The 24015-nt window shown below is 41.0% G+C and overlaps 1 protein-coding gene across 1 annotated transcript in view; it reads left to right on the forward strand.

Annotated features, from left to right (window-relative positions):
• The window catches only part of PHEX (phosphate regulating endopeptidase homolog X-linked), a 1091028-nt gene that overhangs the window by 965341 nt on the left and 101672 nt on the right, over positions 1–24015 (forward strand). The window contains exon 17 of the mRNA XM_044072288.1: positions 23664–23731. Coding sequence (XP_043928223.1) covers positions 23664–23731 — 68 coding nt within the window. The remainder of the gene's footprint in view (positions 1–23663; positions 23732–24015) is intronic.

Consider the following 24015-nt stretch of genomic DNA (forward strand, 5'->3'; position numbering starts at 1 on the left):
CAGTTGATAGAACAACAGGTCTTACTTTAGCATGCATTTTACTGAAGGTTATGAAGTCTGAAACTCAGTGTGTCATTATTTAGTGACTTAATTCCTAAATGATTTGCCAGAAAACCACAAATTTTATGAGGAACAAACCAAAAATAAGAAGCAAAAATCTATTAATTATTTGAAAATATGGACATTTGGGAGGTATAGTTCAGCTGGGGCTGTCTTTAAGTTTGCCACCCTTCCCCCTCACAAAATCATGGCCTCCCCTGCAGCCATTCCAATAATCCATTACTTGGCTATTTCACTCAATTTACCATAAACACTAATGTGCATACTGATTTACTTCTATGATGATTTGGACTTCATTTGAAAGTTTTATTTTGCATTTTACAGCACAAACACTAAGACATCTGCTAAACAAACTTAGCATTAAAACTTCTCTGCCCTTGAAACTCACATTCATTGAAACAGCATTGAAACCCACATTCAAAGAAAATACATTTTACCAGTGGCAGAACTGCCCAATTCAGAACATCTTTCCAGTAAACAATGAAACAAAATGCATACATCCATAATGACAAAACTGCCCAGTTCAGAACATTTCCATCATAAAAGTCTACTCAAACTTCTACAGTCCACCATTATCAGTAAATATGCACAATTCTACAGTCCACCATTATCAGTAAATATGCACAATTCTACAGTCCACCATTATCAGTAAATATGCACAATCTCTGAAGAAGTAAAAAAGTCATCTAAATAATTCCACATTAAATAAATCTGTAACTAATGAAGAGGTTGCTGCTAGCAATCACCTTTATATTTCATGGTTTCATCGAAAAATAAAGTGTCTGATGCCCCTGAGGAATAAATTGCCTATATTACATTAAAAATGATAAGCTAGTAATATTGCAATAGGAAATGGATAGCAAACTGATAACAGGCTCATAGTTAGTATCTTAACTTTAAAGGTATGGCAGCATTCACCCCTTGTGGGAGTAGAACCAACAACCATCTGCATCAAAAGCAAGTACACAACCTGTGGTGCTATTAACAATGCAAACTGACTTACCATAAGCAGCCCTAAACTTCTCTTCCCCTGCAGCTCTCAGCTCCTTGTAAAATCTACTCAATACTCAACTGCATCTCAACCCATAACAAGAAATCTGGAAAAAGTAAAATTTATTGGGGTCAAAAGCCCAAAAACCAGGGACACATTAAACATTGCTTGTATAATCTTGGAAAGTTGCTAGAATAAAATGCCGTGTTACCACCATACATTTTACTGCCAAGGTCCCTGTGCAAAAGAGTCAGAGCAACATATCACTATGCCAAATCAGCTGCTTTGTGAAAGAGAGGAAGACTGAAACTTAAATGGCTATCATTTAATGAATTCAGTTCTTACCATAGCTGTCAACCTCTTAGCACAAAACACCTGGACAAACTCAATAATGAGGGAATACAGCTCTCAAAAGATATTCAGTGAATTCAGTTCTTGCTATAGCTGTCAACCTTAGCACAAAAAACCTGGACAAAGCCAATAATGGGGTAATACAGTCCCAAAAATAAGGACAAATTTCAAATATTCATCTTATAAACTTACAAAACTGCTAGAATAGAAGGTTGTGTTACTATATATTTTCTGAAGAATATGAAGTCTGAAATACAAATCCCTGTGAATTCTACTTCTGACGGAACAAAAACAATTTTCAGCAGAGGCCCAGGGAGAAATACTGCAGACACATGTCTTTGTAAAATGTCAGGACACCAAAGCAAATCCACACAAACACAGGGATGAGATGCAGACTCCACACAGAAGGGACCCCAGCCAAGAATCAAACCAGAAAACCTATAGCTGTGAGGCAACAATTCTACCACTGCACCATCAAATATGTACAGAATTAAACATTCAGAAACCTGAAGTCTGAAATTCAAATGCCTGTCAATTTTATTTAACATTTGTTAATCAGGACAATCTGACTTGGAACAAAAATACAATTTTCAGCAGAGGCCCAGGAAGAAATAATGCAGACATGTCTTTGTAAGTAACATAGGATGCAAAAGCAAGCCTACACAAACACAGGGAGAAGATGCAGACCCCACACAGAAGGCATCCTAGCAAAGAATCAAACCTGAGAACCTGCAGCTGTGAAGCAACAATACTACCACTGCACCATCAAATATCAAGCATTGCAACATTTAGAAACCACAGATATTATGAGGAACAGATCAGATCAAATATGAGGCAAAAAATCTGCAATTTGTTTTATAAATGGTGGTGGGTAGGGAATTCAGGTCCTTAACACCTGCATACAAGGTACAGGGTTCAAGCCTGGGTATCTCTACCCACCACCATTTGTTCTCTCTAGCCACCAGTATATAGTAACTGGGGCATTACACACACACACACCAGCCCAATGATCAGCTCCTTCAGCGACCTTCACACTCCTACCAGCCCAACGATCAGCTCCTTCAGCGACCTGCACACTCCTACCAGCCCAACGATCAGCTCCTTCAGTGACCTGCACACTCCTACCAGCCCAACGATCAGCTCCTTCAGTGACCTGCACACTCCTACCAGCCCAAAGATCAGCTCCTTCAGCGACCTGCACACTCCTACCAGCCCAACGATCAGCTCCTTCAGCGACCTGCACACTCCTACCAGCCCAACGATCAGCTCCTTCAGCAACCTGCACACTCCTACCAGCCCAACGATCAGCTCCTTCAGCAACCTGCACACTCCTACCAGCCCAACGATCAGCTCCTTTAGCAACCTGCACACTCCTACCAGCCCAACGATCAGCTCCTTCAGCGACCTGCACACTCCTACCAGCCCAACGATCAGCTCCTTCAGCGACCTGCACACTCCTACCAGCCCAACAATCAGCTCCTTCAGTGACCTGCACACTCCTACTAGCCCAATGATCAGCTCCTTCAGCGACCTGCACACTCCTACCAGCCCAACGATCAGCTCCTTCAGCGACCTGCACACTCCTATCAGCTCCTTCAGTGGTCTGCTACTACATCCAGCCCAATGATCAGCTCCTCGGTACTACAGTAATCCTGCACGCTCCTTCAGTGACTAAATCCGACCCAGTACTACAGTAATCCTGCATGCTCCTTCAGCAACCTAGTATGCTACTAAATCCATCAGCCCAAACGACCAATCAGTGACCCAGTACTCCTGCATGCTCCTTCACCTAACAGAATTCTGTGACCGAAGCCCGCGCACTGAAAAAGTCTTGCAAGTCCTGCGAGAGCAGCTCAGTCCTCTCATTGGCTCTGACTGCGGCTGAAGCAGTCCAGAGCTCCCCTGTGTGGTGTGGTTGTCAACGCACAGAATCCTGGTATCTCACAGCAATGATTGCTGGGTACCTGTTTGTCCCTATCCGGACTGCTGGTAAGGCAGTCGTGAATTTTTTGTTTAACAGATATTTTTTTTTTCTAGGTGGGGGCTGCAGTCCGGCAGTCCTGAACTTTAGCATGTCTGGGGTACTGGTGAGCCACTACAGGAAAATCACCATACTTACCGGCTTCGGGCTGCTGTCCAATGTGCAGACCAGAGGGACCTATGTAGTTGTGAGGGAGAGGTATTGTCAGCAGATTCACATTAGGCATTGGTACAAAATGAATGCTACATTTCTCCACAGGTACTGTGCACACTATGATATCACACAATTTGCTGTCCTTCACCATAGATGTGCACTTGTGTGCATTACTATACCCCACCCACTAATCCGTTTTGCACTGACATATGCATCTAGAGTATCTATAGAAAACAGTTTAAATGCTACCTCATTACATTGATGTGCACGTTGGCCCTTACCTGGATGCTCCTTGCCTGTTGCCTGGGTGCCACCCACCTCCATGACTGCTGTTTCCTGTGTTTGAGGTTGTGTGGGGGCTACCCCAAGGTTGGCAAGGAGCTCCTCTGTCGCTGTAAGTGGGGCCTCTGTGGCTGGCTCCCCACTGGTAGCAGTACAGTCCCTCACTACAGCAGCAGCCCTTTGCCAGGCATGATGTATCAGATCAGTTGCTCTATGCCTGACCTGATCGTATGTGCATCCATGGTGGCCCAAGATGTTCACTATGTGGATGATCTCATCCCACTGGTCAGTCGACTCCCACAGATTTTGCCAGCTCTGGCCAGAAAGGATGATATAGTTTAAGGTTACAGCTTCTGTGATGGCTGCTGTCTCCACATTGGTGTAAGTTGGTTGCCACTGCATGGCACCTGGAAGACATAAACAGGGAAACATATCACAGGACCTCAGACATTGCCCAGAGTTCTTTACAAAGCAGGCACATTAATATGGACTGTCACTAGCCGCAACTTACAAACACCTCATACCCCCTGTACCTGGCAGCACTGTATGACAATGCATTGTACTCCTGGTCCTGATGTGCCATGTTCCCCCAATGAGGGCCAGTGGATTGCATAAACCATTATTCATCATTCACGTTTGTGTAAAGGGATGACAGTGGCCGTGTTCCTTCCAGATGGGATGTCAGTGGTGCTAAGTCTTTGCTTGCATACAGTGTGTAATGTAGCTGGAAGGATATGCCTGGGTTCATGTAGGAAGCAGACAGGAATGTTATCAGGCCCCAAGGGGACTTGCTTTTGTCAACTTTGATTAGGCAGTTTGCACCTGATCCATGATGATGAGGGGAGGGGTGCATTTGCTGTGCATATCCACCTATACTGATGGTGAGCCAGGGGGGTGATGTTAGCCCTAAACCTTTCTGCAGCAGGTTGGCTGTAGCTATGATGTGCGTGCATGTGCTGTGATTGACTACCATTATAGGGTGGTTGGGTTGTTGCCTCTGAGACTGCAGTCATATGTGAAGATGGCCTTGTGATTGCCCTTAGTGGATGTGTCCAATTTATATTCATAGTTAACCTTACAGTAATCCACCTGTGACCTAATATGCTCATTCAGACAAAGGTTGACATGCTGTCCAGCTGGTGCATGCTCCTACTTTGCCCTGTACAGCCAATATAGCATCACATTATGTGCTTTGTGCATTTCTGCTGTCCAGCAAAGGGGTTTACTCTATTTTGGTGGAGATAGGTTTTACAAGTAAGGTATTGTTGAGGCCATACAGCTATATGGGTGGTCATATATCTGTTTGTAGTAGGCATGGACACAAGGTCAGAACACACTTGGCCACCTCTACAATTTCAACATAATACTCATGCTTATTTTACTACCCATGTCTTGTCAGGGCAATGACACCACCAGTAGCTGTAAAGTGTAAGTCTGTTGGATACACAGAAACTAAGGTTACACAAGTGTACAACATGTATAGCTTATTTTCCTGATGTTTTGCATCCCATGTCAATTGATATGAGGCCACGGACACCTACCCATACATACATATGCATAGGTAATACCTGCTATACATTTCTGTTCTATGTCAGTATGGCACACTGTAATTACAGTCTTGCTGCTCAGTCAGTCATGTCAACCTGTTAGGGCAGGACATCTGGAGGACACCGCACATACATGGTGGGCTATGAGCAAAATTACTGACACTTTCTTCATATTGCTTTAACACAAGTACGTCATTTGATAGTGCAGTAGCCTTTGCATTCACAGACATACCCTGGAGGATGTCTGACACTCATATGGCAGCCAGAGAGGAGAAAGGCTAGGAGTGTGGTAGTGAGGGTAGGAACTGTTAATGTTGTGAGTATGACTGGTATGGGGACAGAGCTAGCTGATATGATGGGCAGAGGAAAGGTGGATATATTGTGTGTGCCAGAGATCAGATGGAAGGGGTTTATAGCTGTGTGTATTGGAGTCGAGTACAAATAGTTTTATCATGGTGTGTATTGGAGGGGAAATGGTGTAGGGGTTAACCTGAAGGAACATTATGCCAAGAGTGCACAGCCTCCTCTTTCAGAACCCACCACTGTCATAATCTGAAACAACTAGGCTGGCTTGAGCTACAAAACCAAATCCATTATAACCAATTTATCATTGCCCATAAAACCTTCTTCCAACCAACTAAAACTCCAATATTATCAAACCTTTTGACCCCATATAAAAACCTTAATAACTTACGCTCATCCAAGAAATTACTAGTATCCACAAGTATATCCAACAATATCTCTGGTGACTCTCTGTTCTCTAATGCTGTTGGAAAATACTGGAACCAACTTCCAAATGAACTGACATCGCTGTCCTCTTTAACGCTATTTAAACAAAAATGTAAACTTTACCTTAAAACACACTGGTTGTGCCCCTGTACAAACCCAGACTAATCTAAATGGCATGGCTATCATCATCACTACTGATCTAGTATTTTTTAACCAATACCTCTACTTTCATGGACTATTCCAAATCCGTTCCTTACTCTATCCAAAAAAAAAATATATATATTTCTTTTTTCTTCCTTGAGAATAGAGTTTCTAGCAAATTTATATAATGTTCTGTAATCATTTTTGTATTTAAGGATTGAAATGTTATGTAATAATCTGCTATTACTTTTTGCACATGCATTTATATGTTAACCATTTTATGTTTATGTTTATCTTTTTAATAATCTTTTCAAGTGGAGCTTATCTCCCCAGGCCTCTGCTGAAAATGGACATGTATTCAGTTAGACTAGCCCGGTCAACAAATGTAAAATAAATAAATAAAATAAATAAAGAGTGTTTGTGGAGGTGATAAGAGTGTCGGGTAGAGTATGTTTAGGAGGCTGGGAATTGATGGTGTAATGATGACAGTTGTTAGTGCATATGCTCTGCTAATTGTGTGTGTGATGGATGAGACAGATGTACTTTGGTGTGGTTGGATGAAGTGGTGATGAGTGTACCCAAGGGTGAGAGAGTGGTGATTGGACAGATTTCAATGGGCATGTTGGTGAAGGGGACAGAGGGGATGCAGAAGTGATGGGTTGGTATGGTGTTAAGCAAAGGAATGCAGAAGGTGAGATGGTGGTGGGGTTTGAAAAAGAGGTTGGACATGGCTGTGGTGACTATGTAGTTTTACAAGACTGAAAGGCATAGGGTGACATACAAGAGTGGAGGAAGATGCACATAGGTGGATTATCTCCTATGCAGGTGGGCCTGTTGAAGGGGATTGGTAACTGTAAAGTGGTGATAGGGGAAAGTGTAGTTAGGCAACATGGAATGTTGGTCTGTGGGATGATGTTGGTGATCAAGAAGAGGGGGAGCACCATGGATCAAATGGTGGATACTGAGAAAGGGTGATTGTGAGGTTGAGTTCAGGAAGAGTTAGGACAGGCAGTGGGTGGCAGTGAAGAGTTAGCAAATATCTGGGTAACTACATCTGAGCTAGTAAGGGAGATGAGTAGAACATGGCTTGGTGTGACATCTGCACAGAGGAAGGAGGACAAGGAGACCTGGTGGTGGCATGAGGAAGTACAGTGGAGTATACAGAGAAAGAAGTTGGCCAAGGAGAAGTGGGATTGTCAGACAGATGAAGAAAGTAGACAGGTGTATAGGGAGATGGCGTGCATGGCAAAGAGAGTGCTGGCAAAGGCTGAGGATGGGGCATCTGAAGGGTTGTATCTAAGGTTGGGCACCAAGAATGGAGAATAGGACATTTACCAATTGGCTAGACAGAGGCACATAGCTAGAAAGGATGTGCAGCAAATAAGGCTGATAAAGGATAATGGTGGAAGTGTACTCACAAGCGAGGAGAGTGTGTCAAGCAGGTGGAAACAGTACTTTGATGGGCTGTTGAATGAAGAGAATGAGAGAGAGAGAAGGCTGGATGATGTGGTTATGGTAAATCAGGATGTGCAACAGATTATCAAGGAGGAAGTAAGGATAGCTATGAAGAAGTTTAAGAATGGAAAGGCTATTGATCCAGATGGTATACCTGTGGAAGCATGGAGGTGTTTAGGACAAATGGCAGTGTTTTTTTTAACCGGATTGTTTACTGTAATCCTGAAAAGTGAGAGGATGCATGAGGAGTGGATAAAATGTGTTTGGGTACTGGTTATGAGAATAAGGGTGGTGTGCAGATCTGTAGTAACTACAGGGGGATAACATTGATCAGTCACCACAAGAGGTAATGGTAAAGGGTGGAGGAAGCTAGGTTAAGAAGAGGGGGTGAGGATTACTGATCAGCAGTATGGTTTCATGCCAGGAAAGAGCATTGCAGATGCGATGTTTACTCTGAGAGTGTTGATGGAGACATACAGAAAAGGTTGGAAGTAGCTGTGTTGTGTCTTTGTGAACTTAGAGACAGCATATGACAGGATGCCTAGAGAGGTGTTGTGGTACTGTATGAAGAGGTCAGGAGTAGAGGAGGAATCCATAAGAATGCTACAAGATATGTACAAGGCTAGTGTGACAGCGGTGAGTTCTGCATTGGGAGTGACAGGTGCATTTAAGGTGGAGGTGGGAGTACATCAGGGATCAGCTATGAGCCCTTTCTTATTTGCAGTGGCAATGGACAGGTTGACAGACGCAATCAGACAGGAGTCCCCCTAGACTGTGCTGTTTGCAGATGACATTGAGACCCTGGAGAGGTGGAGGTATGGTCTAGAGAGGGGAGGACTAAGACAGACTATATATGTGTGAATGGGAGGGAGATTAGAGGAATGGTGAGGAACCAGGGAGTACAGTTTGCAAAGGTGGATAGGTGTGAATACTTGGGAACAACAGTTCAGAGTAATGGCGAGTGTAGGGGAGAGGTGAAGATGAGAGTACAGGCAGGATGTGGGTGGTGGTAAAGAGTGTCATGAGTGATTTGTGACAGACGAGTACCATTAAGAGTAATAGGGAAGGTCTACAAGAGGGTAGTGATACCAGCTTTGTTATATGGGTTGGAGACATTGGCATTGCAAAAAAAGGCATGAGTCAGAGCTGGACATAGCAGAGTTAATGATGTTATGATTTGCACTGGGTGTGATGAGGGTGGACAGGATTAGGAATATGTATGTTAGGGGGTCAGCCCAGGTTGGACAGCTTGGGGACAAAGCCAGAGAGTGGCAGGATTATGTTGGGTTGAACATGTGATGAGGAGGTTTGCTGAGTATATTTTGGAAAGGATGAGGCTGCGAGGTAAGAGGAAAAGAGGAAGGCCTGAGATAAGGTATATGTATGTGGTGATAGCAGACATGCAGGTGATTAGTGTGACAGAGCAAGATGCAGAGGACTGGAAATTATGGAGACAGATGATCTGCTGTGGCGACCACTAACGGTTACAGGCAAAAGAAAGAGAAGGTGATGTAGTAATGTCAGTGTTCACAGGTTTACAATTATTTGCCAAACATAACACAACTCTTGATGACATAACTACAAATATGAGGCACACATATGGTCAGTGTGCATAACAGTTGAATGGTATGAGCTCAGTATATAACATGGAGTGCAACACACACAGCTGCAGCAGTATTTCAGTGTGCAAATACCCTTATAGGTCCATCACGTGTCTGAGACAAACATGTATATCATATTTGTATTGAGAATTAACATATGGATATCTGCAACATCCCAGTATCTGGCCTAGGAGTGTCACAGTCAGTAATGTGCAACACACACTCCAGTAGTGGTCATATGTGAGCCATCCTTTCATGGGGTGACAAAGGGCCCGGAGCTGTGTTCTATGGCACTGCAGACAGACACAGATGCTAAGGCCATAGGTTCTGCTCAGCAATATATCAGTACAGCATGTGTTATTGAGACATAATATTGTTTGAACTTTCTATTTTCCATGTTTACATACCCCCTACTACATTCCATTACATGCTTAATTGTTTGACATACCCGCGTTTTTTTTTTCGGTTCAGTTGGGATAATCCATCAGTTTCAGTGTGTGTGTCTGTCTGTTTGTTTCTCTCTCTCTCTCGCTGAGACAGATTTAGGATATACATCTGTTTTGTATAGGCAGCATCTTGTCTTTAGTAGGTAATGCTCATGAGCAGCTGATGGCCTGTGCACCAACTGGAGTCCCCCACTTGCTAATTGCATGTAGAACAGGTGTGGTATCATTACCGTACCCAATAGCATGGAAACACACTCCTATAACTGAGTACTTCATGTGGGCATTGCCCGTTTTCCTTGCCTTTGAGGAGGACTTCATGGAGGTCTGTGAGAAACAGCATCACAGAGGGTAGTTGGAAATACCTCTTACAACAAACACTGTGGAGACAGCCCAACAAACTGGGGGAGAATGTTCCAGACATAGGGACAGAATGTAAGTATTGCTATTATACAGTTGAAGTAATGCTAGTTTGACAGGATTTATGTGGATATGGCTGCTCTGCATGAATTTATGTCTGATAGTGTTATGTAGTTGACATAACTCTCAGCTGTAGGGCTATCCACAAATTGGCCAGAGTTTGGACTGTTATATTTGGTGTGTTACTCAAACATTTTTTGCCCTTGAAAATTCAGTAGCATACTCTGAGGATTGCAGTCAGTAAATGGTAACATCCATGTGTGTTCCTGACTTCATATCCCTTAGAACAGATATGTTACAACAACCCTGTTACACCAGCAACTATCTCAGTTTTTCACAGCAATATGTCAATAATGCCCCTGTATTTGGGCCTCTGTCCCCCAAGTGTGTCAGGCTTTGTCCAAATGCCATGCAGTAAGAAGTGGATAGGTATAGTATATCATTATATAGTGACTTCATTTCTGATATCATCCCAGTGATGTATCAGACTGCCAGACATGTTATGTGTAGGAGACCATATATATGATGCCAAAGCCTGGACATTTTGTGGGACTCTATACAGTTGAGAGGGTTGTGTTTTTCTGCAAATTGGTGACAGACTGTCAGGATTGTGTAGCAGTGTATTGTGAATGTGTTATATGGCCTGTGTAGGGAGGGGGTAGATGTAATTGTTATGAATCCTATTCTATCTGACTTTGCAAGCTGCTCCAGTTTCTGGTCCTCTATCAGTTGTATATGTTTGTAGAGGCAAACACATGTCCCATACCACAGTCAGGCATCAGACTACACTGTGAATTGAGCCAGTATACATAGGGGTAGTGTATGAGTGGCAAACATGCTGATGGTTTTGTTGACACAGTCCATATACTCTACTGTTCATGTGGCATACCAGTATGTCACTTTGAATGGGGTGAGATTGGTTATGGGTATGCACTTTCACACTGGTGTCTGTCAGTGTTGTTACATCCCTGTAGTGCCTGATATATTTGCAATTACATATGTATTCCTCCATAGCAAAATTGGGTTAGTGTTGTGTCAGTCTGCCTGTAGTTTAGACAGTGCTTGGTGACATGCCTAGCAGCTCAGTGTAGTTTCCCCTACTGTGATGTTATGTCCAGATATTTAACAGATGTACTGTTGCCTGGCCCATATATGTGTTATGTATTTATCACACATCAGTGGATTGATGTGAAGATTTATGTCAGTAACTAGTGGGGAGTAATTGGGTTTTGGACTTGGGCTATTCTAGTCAATATATGTTACAACAGACAGGAGGGTGTTACTGTATCAACTGTGTCACCTTATCTACCCCAGTATTTGGGATATGTTCCCAGTTTCATGGCTTTACCCCCCCCCTTTGTCAGGCTTCGTCCAGATTTGTTGCACTAAGGGGTTCTGAGCATACCTCTCGACTGGCCAGATTGTTTCAGACTGTCCAGGTTTATTACTCATATTTCTGGTCTGTTCCACAGAATCATATTATTTTCATTTTTGTGGTAAATCACCATGATGATGTGAGGATTTCTGTCAGTAAATGTTGATATACATTTCAGTTCCAGAACTCACATCCTTCTGAACATGTATGCTGACATAAACCCTGTTACTGTAGCAACATTCTACATTTATAACTGCAGTATCTACATTATGTCCCTAGTCTTGGCCCATTGTTCCCCCAATTTTGACAGCCTTTGTCCAGAATCCTTGCACTAAGAGGTGGAGATGTATGGTGGTGTGTATGACTTCACTACATGTTATGAGCATATATATATATATATATATATATATATATATATATATATATATATATATATATATGTATATATATATATATATATATATATATATATATATATGTGTGTGTGTGTGTGTGTGTGTGTGTGTGTGTGTATATATACCTCCTCATCTCCTCATCCACTGCACCTTCGGGATCAGGAGGGGAGGGGACGGGCGTGGAGACATAGTCAGAAGGAGTTCTGAGATCAGCTATGCCAGCTTAAGGGCCTCGTGGTGCATTTTGAGAGTCAGCCTACCCCCTTTGTGAAGGTGCAGTGGTAGCTGCCCATGGGTGGGGACCTCAGTCCCACTGTATCCATCTGGGGGCTTGTGGGTGTCCGATTCCCAACCACCCTCCCCGTCCAAGGTGTTCACCCCGCCACATGTGTCATATATCTGCTGTCCTGCTCTTGTCTTCTGCCCAGCAACAACATAATGAGCCCTGTCAAGTGTTGAACCCAGGACACTGTATATGGTGCCATGGCCAGTTGAGGTGGGACATATGGATCCGCTGGGATCGGCCTTCCCAGATGTGCTATGGTGTAACCCAACACAACAGATTTGAATCAGTTGCATAGCAAACAGAACATATGCATATATGGAACCACAGTGGGTATTAGGGTCTATATTACCCAATCAAAAGCTGAAAACCATGAATGCCATTTGGGCGACACCAAATGGTCATAAATGTCAAATGTCGCATGCATAAACGGAAATAACCGTAGGGAATATTTTCTCTTTACCTTAATGTAGTGCGATCTCGGAGTTGGAATATTTAAGTAACGGGGGGCTACCCACATGGGGGCTGTAGGGGGGCTTGCCCCCCTGCCTGGAGCATTTAGGTAAGTTGTTTTTCTTTTATTTATTTTTTTATTTTATGTTCGATGTTTTAAACATCGCTCATATGGTGTCAATCATATGAGAGTCGATGTTTAAAACTTTCGGACATATAATATAGACCCGGGCATTATAACAGTATGCAGGTTACATTGATAGCAACAGGCCACCAATGATAGTATTTGAACAGGGAACATTAATAATCAAACGTTTAAATATTTGTAGAACAATAGGACCCATGTCCCAACAGTAGGTGTGGTGAAAAACATACCCATTGATTTATGTGTTTAGATTATTGGTGCAGATAGGGTGGGGGAGAGAGAGAGAGAGATATCAATTAACAACTGTATAGGCTTCAGTTGCTCACAACTTTAATGACCATTGCTCTAGTCATTACTCTCATTACCTGGCAGACCTGTGCATGAAATTTCTGTTAACACTACCTGACTGTTTCTACCCATATTCACATAGTCAAGGTTACATATGTGCACTCACAGTGTGTGTGTGTGTGTGTGTGTGTGTGTGTGTGTGTGTGTGTGTGTGTGTGCTACTGCCATACTCCACCTTGATTTCTATCGGTCACCCTGGGTGTTGGTGGCAGTGACCACTAGCTTTGACAGCATGACACTTGAGGGACATTTCTTGGAGGAGACTATTTGGTGTATGTACTTATCTTGCTGTTATTCGTAGCCTTGGGTTTAGACAGTGGATGTTGTCCACAGTGTATAATTACTGCCTTCTTACAACTCATTTATACCTTTTCTTACCTGGCAGATGTGTGCAGGAAATTTCTATTAACAATACTTGACTGTTTCTACACATATTCACATATTCTTGGGCGAGATTATGCATACAGATTAATACCACTCCCGGGATTCAAACCATGCCTGTTTGTGCACAATGGTAAATCAAGGTTGTGTTTCATCATAATGAGCTATGAGAAACTGCTGTTTTTTTGACTGTTTTCTTTTTTGAGTGTTTTCTACATAATACTCTCTTGTTTGGATAGTCTGCCTTGTAATTCTGACATTCATGCATGTAGATAGTTCTTATACTTTGTATTCATATCTTGACATATTACAGTATGGAAAACAATGGTTAACACAACATTAATATTCAGGGATCAGATCTTGGTGCATGGAACATTTCTTATAGTTAATCTGTTTTACAACTCCAGATGAGCCTCAATTAATTAATGCTGTCAGAGCCATAGTTGCTGTGCAGAAACTGTACACATTTAGATTCATACTACCACATACCAAAATAAACACAACAGTCTGGGGTTTTGAGTTTTATTGACAGGTACTGACACTTTTATTGATATATATCCTATACGTCACTATTACTCTGCTAATGTCTCGTTTATTCAGTACAAACAATACACATTTCTAACTACTGGCAGGTGACATTCTACTCCTTTTTGTTTATTTTCACTGACTACTGCAAGCTAGATTTGTATTCACCAGCCTCGCAACGCAGCCTTAGCAGCTTGCTGGCATGGGCGTCCACGTCCACAGCTCTCTCATCTGCAGCTGTACAGGAGATAGATAAAAATTTCTACATACCTATCCATCTCATACTTAGGCTGGACTTTGATACACAATAGTTGATACTGATACTTATACACTGCTGGGACATTCTGTGCTTGAGCGTCTTGGATCCACTGGTCTAAGAGGTCCCTCTTCCTGTACTTCAGGACAGCATAATGGTGCCAAACCTGCACACCAGTCTGAGGGATTCTAGTAGCACTGGTGAGGTCATGTGCAAGATGGTCCCAGGCCTCTGGTTTGTATTGGGAGCCCTGGTACTGGTCCTGCAGCAGTTTCCCTTCATGGTCTATTACGAGGAGTCCAACCATGACCCTAGACTCCTGAATGCCCCAACACTGCACTCAAAAGTGCTCACCCTCACCAGTGCTGGTCATAGTGCTTGCAGTGATCAACTACAATTGGTTATGGTTGTATTCCCACCTGCAGGGTTTAAATAGGGCTGGATTTCCACCCTTTGCAGTGATTGGCTGATTTTGAAAATATGCTGAGCTAAGCTAAGTGACGCACAAACCCGCTTAGCTAAGATAAGGATTGCTTAAAGAGGTAGAAGCTAAGCACTGTTTACCAGTGTGCAAATCCACTTAGCTACACTAATTATTGCTAAGCATTTATATTTAAGCCATGCCTACATCAGCTAAGCATAGCTGAGCAAAATTTAGCATTGTTCATCTTTCATTTTATGGACAATCAGGATTGTGGGGTTGATTTGTTATTAATGACATCTTATGATTACATACGATATATGCATACAATACATAGAGAACTACTTAGTCGATATCTCTCTCTCTCTGACCTTCTGCTGGCCTCTCTTCCATTCACACAGTTGTTAAAACTTACCTGCTTAAGCAGATTGTTTTTCTCTTCCTCCCTGATGTGTTTCTCTGTGGGTGTAACCTCGCTTCATTCTCCCTGCAGGCTCACTCCGCTCCCCTACCCTGCCCCCAATTCTCTCCCTCCCCCAGCAAGCCTACCTTTATTCTACCCTTTCTCCACCCACTCATCCTAATTACCCAATATTAGCTTTTCCCTCATTACCCTGCCTCCTTTCACCCTTTCCACTTAAACGCATCACTCTGTCTAACACCTCACCAATTAAAGTCCCCTCTTTTCTTTTTATACTAAGATAACCTTTATCTCTTTCTCTACCCTCTCTTACTTCATAGCCTGTTCCCTCCCCCAGAACTATACCTATTAAACTACCTCTTGTCTAGACATGCTCCCCTTAATTCTCCACACCCTCTGGGCCCCCTGCTTCCTTCTTGTATTCCTAATCCCCCTTCAAGTCAAAATACCACACATACCCACCTTCATCCTCAATCATACACTCATTTCTGTTCTATATCTTCTTCCCTTATTCAGCCTATCCCTCTGCACATTTTCTATCCTAAAATCATATCCACCACAGCTAAAATACTTACACCTAAGCTAATGTTAGATCTACCCAAATTCTTACAATGTAAACCCAGATGGCTAAAGCTTAGTTCCTTTAATAACCTAGTCTTAGCTGGAGACATTTATCCTAACCCTGGTCCTAGTCTGCTTACAAATAACTACTTTCCCTCATCTCCTTCTTCCCCTTCCTCCCCCCAAAATGCTCTTAAGTTCTTTACAATAAATGCCCAGAGTCTCAGAAATAAAGTACACCAATTACAAGCATGGCTAAGCCATAAACAATCTGGCATCTTAGCCATCTCCAAAACCTGGATCAAACCCCACATCTCTAACTCTGAAATCCTGCCTACAGATTTTCACACTCTCAGAAATGACCGATTAAATTAAGAAGTGGTGGCACTGCCCTAATCTACTCTAATCTTCTTAACTTAATTCCCCTTCAAATTCCAATCCCTCAATTCAATAATACTGAACTAACAGTTGGTCTACTAAAAATGAATAAACACAAAAATATCTGCATCATTGCCCTATATATCTCGCCTGGTAACAACATCTCTACCCTCAAAGATATTCTTCTATGGGCCCCAACTTAAATTAACTATGAAATTTACATTCTAGGTGCCGTAAATATTGACCGGAATAAAATCAATAGTCCCTCTCCCTCTCTGTCCATTAGCCTCTACAAGTTTACTCAAGTAATTCTTTCCATCACCCGACCCAACAAAACAAATCCCCCAGGATCCATTATAGACTGGATCCTTGTCACCCATCCAAATAAAATAACTAACTCTGGCACCATTCCTGATACCATTAGCGACCACCTCTCAGCTTTCATTCATCATTCAACTACCTCTACCTCACATCAGCATCAATACATTCTCACTCGCAACCTTAGCAGCTTCAACCCCACAATATTCTCAAATATTCTCAAACAAATGAACTAGCAAATTCTAAATACCCTTCCTCTTGACAAAGCTATAAACCACTTCAACTCTGTCTTCCTAGACACTCTAAACTCCCTAGCCCCACTAAGAAACAAAAGGATAAAAACTAATACTGCTCCCTGGCTATCCATAGAAACAAAACAAATAATGCATCAAAGGGACAAATCCTGGAAGCTTTACCAAAACAATAAACTGCCCAAAATCCTGCTCCAATAGACACAACTCCGTAACCTTGCAAAACAACTAATAACTAAGGACAAAAAATCCTGTTATAGTAAGCTCCAGTCCAATAATAATAAAAACCCCAAACAATTCTGGAAATCCATAAACTAACTTCTTAATCCAGGCTCCAAGAATTACCCCTGTCCTGACCCAAGTATATCTGACTTCGAATTAGGTTCACAATTTAACTCATTTTTTATAGAAACTATTTCTGACCTGACCAAGACTTTTCCCAACAATAATCCACCTGTCCCTCATTCTTCTCCATCTAAGCCCCCTAATAACCTTCCCCTTATGTTCGAGCTCAAACCTGTCTCTACTAATTTTATAAAAAGACTTCTATCCAAACTTAAACCTTGCTCCAATGCTCCTGATAATATTCCCTCCTCCTTCCTAAAATGTGCTGCTGATGGTTTGCACTCCCAATCAGCATCATAATCAACAGATCTATAAAGGAATCATATGTACCCAAACTCTGGTGTACAGCCTATATTATTCCTCTTCACAAAGGAGGCAAAAACACCAACATATCAAACTTCTGCGTCATTGCTCTGCTCTCACCAGTCTCCAAAATCGAAGAAAAATGTATACACCTTCAACTTATGCCTTTCCTGACCAAAAACCAACTCCTTACACCTACCTAGCATGGCTTCCACCCAGGCCATAGCACTATAACCGCACTACTCTCCTTCTTAGAAACTGTCAATCAAGCCCGAGATTCAGGACACTTAGTATCCACAGTTCTCCTCAATCTTTCTAAAGCATTCGATACTGTTTCCCATAATCATTATCTCTATCATCTCTCCAAACTACACCTCTCACCATATACTTTATCCTGGTTCTGTAGTTGCCTGTCAGATAGATCTCAGGCAGTTAAATGGAAGAACACCACCTCTACCTTCTTACCTACCCCAACCAGCATACCACAGGGGTCCATCCTCGGACCTATGCTTTTTAACATCTTCATCAATGACTTTCACACTGCTATTCCTGATGCCAAAGTTATTCAATATGCAGATGACTCAACTTTAGTCTGCTCTGCCTCAACCCTCCCTGAACTGTTGGCTAAAACCCAAACTGCTTTTTCAACTACTGAGAATTGGATGCATCAAAACCACCTCTCACTCAATGGAAACAACTCAAAAATTCTAATATTACCTCCCTCTCGGACTTTCTCTTATGACAAAAATGCATTCAAAGTCCTTAGCCAAACCAACTCACCTATAGAAGTGGTTCCTTTAGCCAAACTTCTTGGTATTACTATAGACAAACACCTCAAGTTTGATATCCATATTCAACAAAATATAAAGAAAACCCACCAAAAGTTAGGTATGCTTTACAGGAACAATCTCTTTCTCTCCAACTCTACTAGGCATACCCTGGACACTACTTACCTTCTCCTGTCCTTATTATATGGAGCCCCTCTTCTAACTAACCTGACCTCTTCCATCACTTCTAAACTAGAAAACTGCTGTAATAAGATCTCTAAATTTGCCACCAAATCCAAATATTCTACCCATCACTGCCTTACCCTTCAGTGTCTGAACTGGCTAGAGTTCACAAAGTACCTAGACTACCTCCAACTCACCATAGCTCACAGACTTGTATTTCACCTGACAAAATGTCTGGCTCTAACAAACATCCTTCCCCCTACACCCCTAATAGAACTCTTCAGATCTGAACACCAAAACTTAATTACTATCCACAAAACTAAATGACCTGCTGCACAACTTCTCTCTTTCTCACTAGGCAAGAAATGGAATTCTCTCCCTTCCACACTAAGGACAATATCAAACTCAGAAAACTTCAAAACCGAGCTTTTTGCACACCTGTCCTTCAAATGGAAATGTACTTGCTTTCACCCTACCTATTTCTATTAAGGAAATGCCCCGAAGAGGTTTTTTTCTCCTGGGTTCCTAACCTCTCTATAACTCCCATAACTATTTCCTAGAGTGGACTCAAGCTCTCTGCAACTCCTATAGCTACTCACACACGATTACAACTTTGTAAATACTGTAAATAGCATCTTACTTTGATTGAGTGCATGTAAAGTGTTTCCTTACTTTAAACGAGTGTATGTAAAGTGTTTCCATGAACTTTGTTGATCATGCTTGATATTGAATGTATATATTTGTAAACTGTACTATATACTGTACCTTTTATACTTTTGTATCTTTACTGTATTATGTATTATGGAGTTTTTCTCCCCGAGCCTCCACTGAAAACGGGCACATTTGGGCCCAGTGGACTTCCCCGGTAATCAAACTGGAAATAAATAAATAAATAAATGATATGTATGTTTACCTTCCATAGCATCCTCCTATGTGCTTTCATTACATTATATTATTTTGTGGCTATACTGTATGGGACACTTGTGTTTTTATGGTGGTTTTACACTGACACCTGACATTTGGACCTGCTACATTACTCTCGTTGGGCATCAAACTGTGAATGACTGCATGCTAAGCGAAAGCTCTAACCACTATGCTACCTCACTTCAGCTGTTTTGGCTGTATATTTCTATTTAGCTCCTTCAGATGTTTACGCTATGCTAAACACAGCTGCGTGATGTGCACACCCACTCAGCTGTGCTTAAACTATAGTGGGGAGGGGAAAAATACAAATATTTGTTTTATTTTTCTTAGTTTAGGGATATGCACATAGCTAACAGTCATACCTTTCCACCTCTTAGAGCATAAAACCTAGACAAAGCCTAACATGATGGGGGGACAAAGAGGGACAGATTTTAAATTTTGTTCTTACAAACTTAGAAAGTTGATAGAATAATAGGTTTTGCATTAGCATGACTTATTTTAAGAATGTGGAGTCTTACACTCAAATGTTTGTCTTTATTTAATTACTTCGATCCTCAGCTCTTTGCCAGGACAGTAGAAGGAACACACCTAACATATGAGGCAAAAATCTGTACACTCTGCAAATATCTGTTAGTTAGGAGGTATGCTAACAGTGTCCATGGACACTGTTTTTGTTTTCAAAGTGCTGTACGGCACTTCCTGAGTGCAGTGGTGTTTGTTTGCTGTGCGAGCACTGCTTGGACACACCCCCTGCCCTTATTCACGGATCGTGCCCGCGCAGGTTAAAAAGCAGCACGTCTTCATGAATATGCAAGGTGCGCTGCTGTGCTGCATGGGCATGATCCACTCCATGCAAGAATAGACTTATTCTTGCACAGAGCTTTCATGAATCCCAGGGAACATATTTCACATATAATAAGTGTTCTACAGTTCTCTTAAAAAATACATCTACTATGTAAAAATATTATCTGGTCTCTGTATGCCATAATAACTTGCTATTGTTCTTAAGTTAGCGCATATGTGAAAATCAAACATGCAAAGCAAAAAAATAAATAAAATAAATTAATATAATTTGGTCTTTTGTATATGAAGGTGAGCTTGTATGGCTTGCATTCTTTTTGAGTCAGTTACACAGATATTTGTAAAGTCATTACAATTTTGAAAATGCTCTTAGGATGTTCTGTTTCAGACATTTCTGTGATTTCTTCTCAGTGCACTGCAGGTGATCGCATATTGCGTACTAAGATAAAGTTCATGTCAATAATGTACTGTGTACCAAAAATGGGGTACAGTTTAGGGGGTGACAATCTGTAGGGCAAGGTGCATAGCCTGATGGCATATGTGTCTTCCAAAAGTTCGTGGCAACAAAAACTTAAGCAAATGTGATAAGACATACGGCTCTTTAATGCAGTAATCTGTGTGCCTTCCAAATGTCTAAAGAAAAGAGAGTCTGGGAAAACAAAAATGAACATATGATGCAGAACTTGGCAACAAAAACACCCTACATCTAAATAGCATTCAGAGCACCCATTAAAGGTAGGGGACAGGTCTGGAGTATACACTATGGCAGGCTGTGTGCTCTGTAGTAAGTTATCATTGCTAGTGCATGGTCTGGGCATATAGATGTATGTGTCACATTTATTCCCTACTATATATTAAGGCAATGACCACTCAGGCAGTGTAAGTGGACACCTACAGGGTAACATAGCTGCCAGCCTCTTACCATTAGAAATTTGGAACAAGCATAAGATAATGTGGTGAAAAAGCCCCCAAAATAAGGACATATGTCAAATCTTTCTCTTATAAAATTAGAAAGTTGATAGACTTTGTATTGGCATGCATTTTTGAAGGATATGAAGTCTGAAACTCAAATGTATATAATTTTTAAAGTTACTTTATTCCTCCGTGATTTACTAGAACATCACAATTTTTATGCAGAAAAGACCAAAAATAAGAGGCAAAAATCTGGGCATTCTGCAAAAATCTCTGTTACAAAATTAGAAAGTTGCTAGACTTTGTGTTTTCATGCATTTTTTTGAAGGATATGAAGTCTGAACCTCAAATGTATATCCTTATTAAAGTGACTTTAATCCTCTGTGATTTGCTAAAAAATCACACATTTTATGCAGAAAAGACCAAAAACAAGAGGTAAAAATCTGGGCATTCTGCAAAAATCTGGACAGTCGAGAGGTAGTGCATCTTTTGCTTTGAGACTTTGGGACATGGGATACAGTACAGATGGGTCACAGAGCATTGTTGACCATGTACTATGCAATCCACACACAATCCAACTGACTGTGTAGCCAAGCCATTTTAGTGTCAGCCAACTGTATGTTGTGGGCAAGTATAGACAATTACTCTGCTTGATGTGACCCCCCCCCCACACACACACATATGCACATGCACACACAAGCACATAACCACCAGCACATATATGTAAACACTCATGTATGTGCAGTCGTATATGTCGTGTTTGTGCAGTCATTTGTGTGTGCATATATGTGTGTGTGTGTGTGTGTGTGTGTGTGTGTGTGTGTGTGTGTGTGTGTGTGTGTGTGCGCGTGTGTGTGTGTGTGTGTGTGTGTGTGTGTGTGTGTGTGTGTGTGTGTGTGCACGCATGCATGTGCATGTGTCTGGCATATAACACTCGCTCCATAAAATGTTTTGCTGACTTTTCAATCAAGTGGATTTAAAGCAAACTGTTTTGTGCCTATATTTAATTATTAATGACTGTGTGTGTGTGTGTGTGTGTGTGTGTGTGTGTGTGTGTGTGTGTGTGTGTGTGTGTGTGTGTGTGTGTGTGTGTGTGTGTGTATGTGTGTGTGTGTGTGTGTGTGTGTGTGTGTTTATGTCTGTGAGCATGTGTGTGCATGTGTGTATATGTACATATCGTCAGCTAATCAAAAAAAAAACACTGTTTTGGGCATAGCCACAGTGTTTATCAAGTCTAGCAAAATACGATCTTTTTGCTTATGCAACCTTTTCAAAAGTAAGATATAATATTCATTCACAGTACTATTTCAAAGAGATCAAATTATCTTCAAAGTATTCCCTCTAGAAATGAAAAAATTACATTGCTTCATTCTTGAAGGAATATAATGGCAAGCTAATGACCTGTGAGGTCAAAGTACTATCTGAAGTAATGCATTCAGTAACAAATGTGAAATAAAAAACCTTTGCTTGTGCCTCTTTTATCTGATGATTCACAGACTGGCAGCAGGCACTTAAGTGCACACAATGCCCTTAGGAGCTAAGCAGGAGTGAAAGCTCTATCTGCAAGGAGATTGTCATCTTTGCAGAACGTCATTGATAGACATGTCTTAACATTACGGATTAAAATGATTTGAGAATATTATGTTGCCACACAGTTAGGAAATATGATTTTGTTCTTACAAAGAGCATCTTATGACTGTAACTCAGCAGGCTTGCCCATTACATTGATTGTAGGTAATTTCCTGTCTGGGCACAGGGAAAGGGCAATGTGTTTCTTGGCTTAAAACATATTGGACATTTATTTAGCCATTTACACATTCGCACTTCACATTTGCAAGTAGTCATCAATGTTCCACAGACATCTCCAGCCCTGCTTTGTACAACTGAGTTGAAAATGTCCCCAAAAATTATTTAACTCTTATGTATTTATTTATTTTTATTTGATATTTGTTTACCAGGAAAATCTGTCTGGATCCAAAGAACCCCTTTTCAGCAGAGGTCCTTGGGAGACAAACTCCACAGTAACAGAAAAATGATGTACATATGTTTTACTATATTCTTATTTTATACATTGAGTAGGTACTTTAACTTCATGTGGAGACACATACTTCCAAATAATTTTATTTTCATTTACAGAGTAATACAATCAAAACATTCAAGGAGCAGACATAAAACATATAACTTCATGCATCCATATCATTTTAACTATATATACAGAGTAATACAATTAAAATATCCAGGAGCAGAGTTAAAATAAATTATTTTTTTCAGTACCACAGAGGATAGAACATTTACATTCTTACATGACACGTGTTATTCTTTAGTTCTTACGTGTAAATTGACACAGATATATGCTGTTCAGTGGCCATTACATTCTAATGGGAAATAGAAAGCACAATATAGAGATGAAGAGAGGCTGTAGAGGAAGAGATTAGCTGAAAGGTCTCAGTATTGTTGATAATTGTGTCAGTCAGAGGGTAGAGATGTAAAAGTTACGTTAGCCAGAAGTAGATTAGTCAAGGGTGGAGACAATAAGGTAAAGTTAGCCAGGATATGTATAATATATGTTATACAGTCTGTAAGATATATCAGTTATAAAATTTGCTTCATAAGTTATATTGTTTTTATCCCAGGCAAAATAAGAAATAAAAAGTGCAGCTTTCATAAAGGATATGACTAGATCATTGTTAAATGGAAAAACATCAGTTTTTTTAATAAAAAAATATTCAGTTATTTTGTTATAAGCATGTTTCTTTCTTGCAGAGCTTTAAGTTATGGTGCAATTGGAGCAATTGTTGGACATGAATTAACACATGGATTTGATAATAATGGTGAGTATGAACTGTCAGATGGAAGTTGACTATATTTAGGATTTCTATTTTAGATGTTTTAAAATAATTTAGCCCTGCTTCATATCATACTGTATCCCATTTAAGTGGCATTCTAGTAGTTACTTCAAATAGCATTTTATGGCAAGTACATCTAAACTGTGTTCGTTGCATTTCTATTTTAAATGAAGAAGCTGTAAATATCTTTTTTAAAAATTTCTGTGATTCTGATTCAAGTCTTACACTCATTCAGTGATATAATACCGGACAAATACCATACATTATCT

Source organism: Protopterus annectens, chromosome 5.part0 (genome assembly GCF_019279795.1).
Source record: "Protopterus annectens isolate FY-2018-M chromosome 5.part0, PAN1.0, whole genome shotgun sequence".
NCBI lineage: Eukaryota > Metazoa > Chordata > Ceratodontiformes > Protopteridae > Protopterus > Protopterus annectens.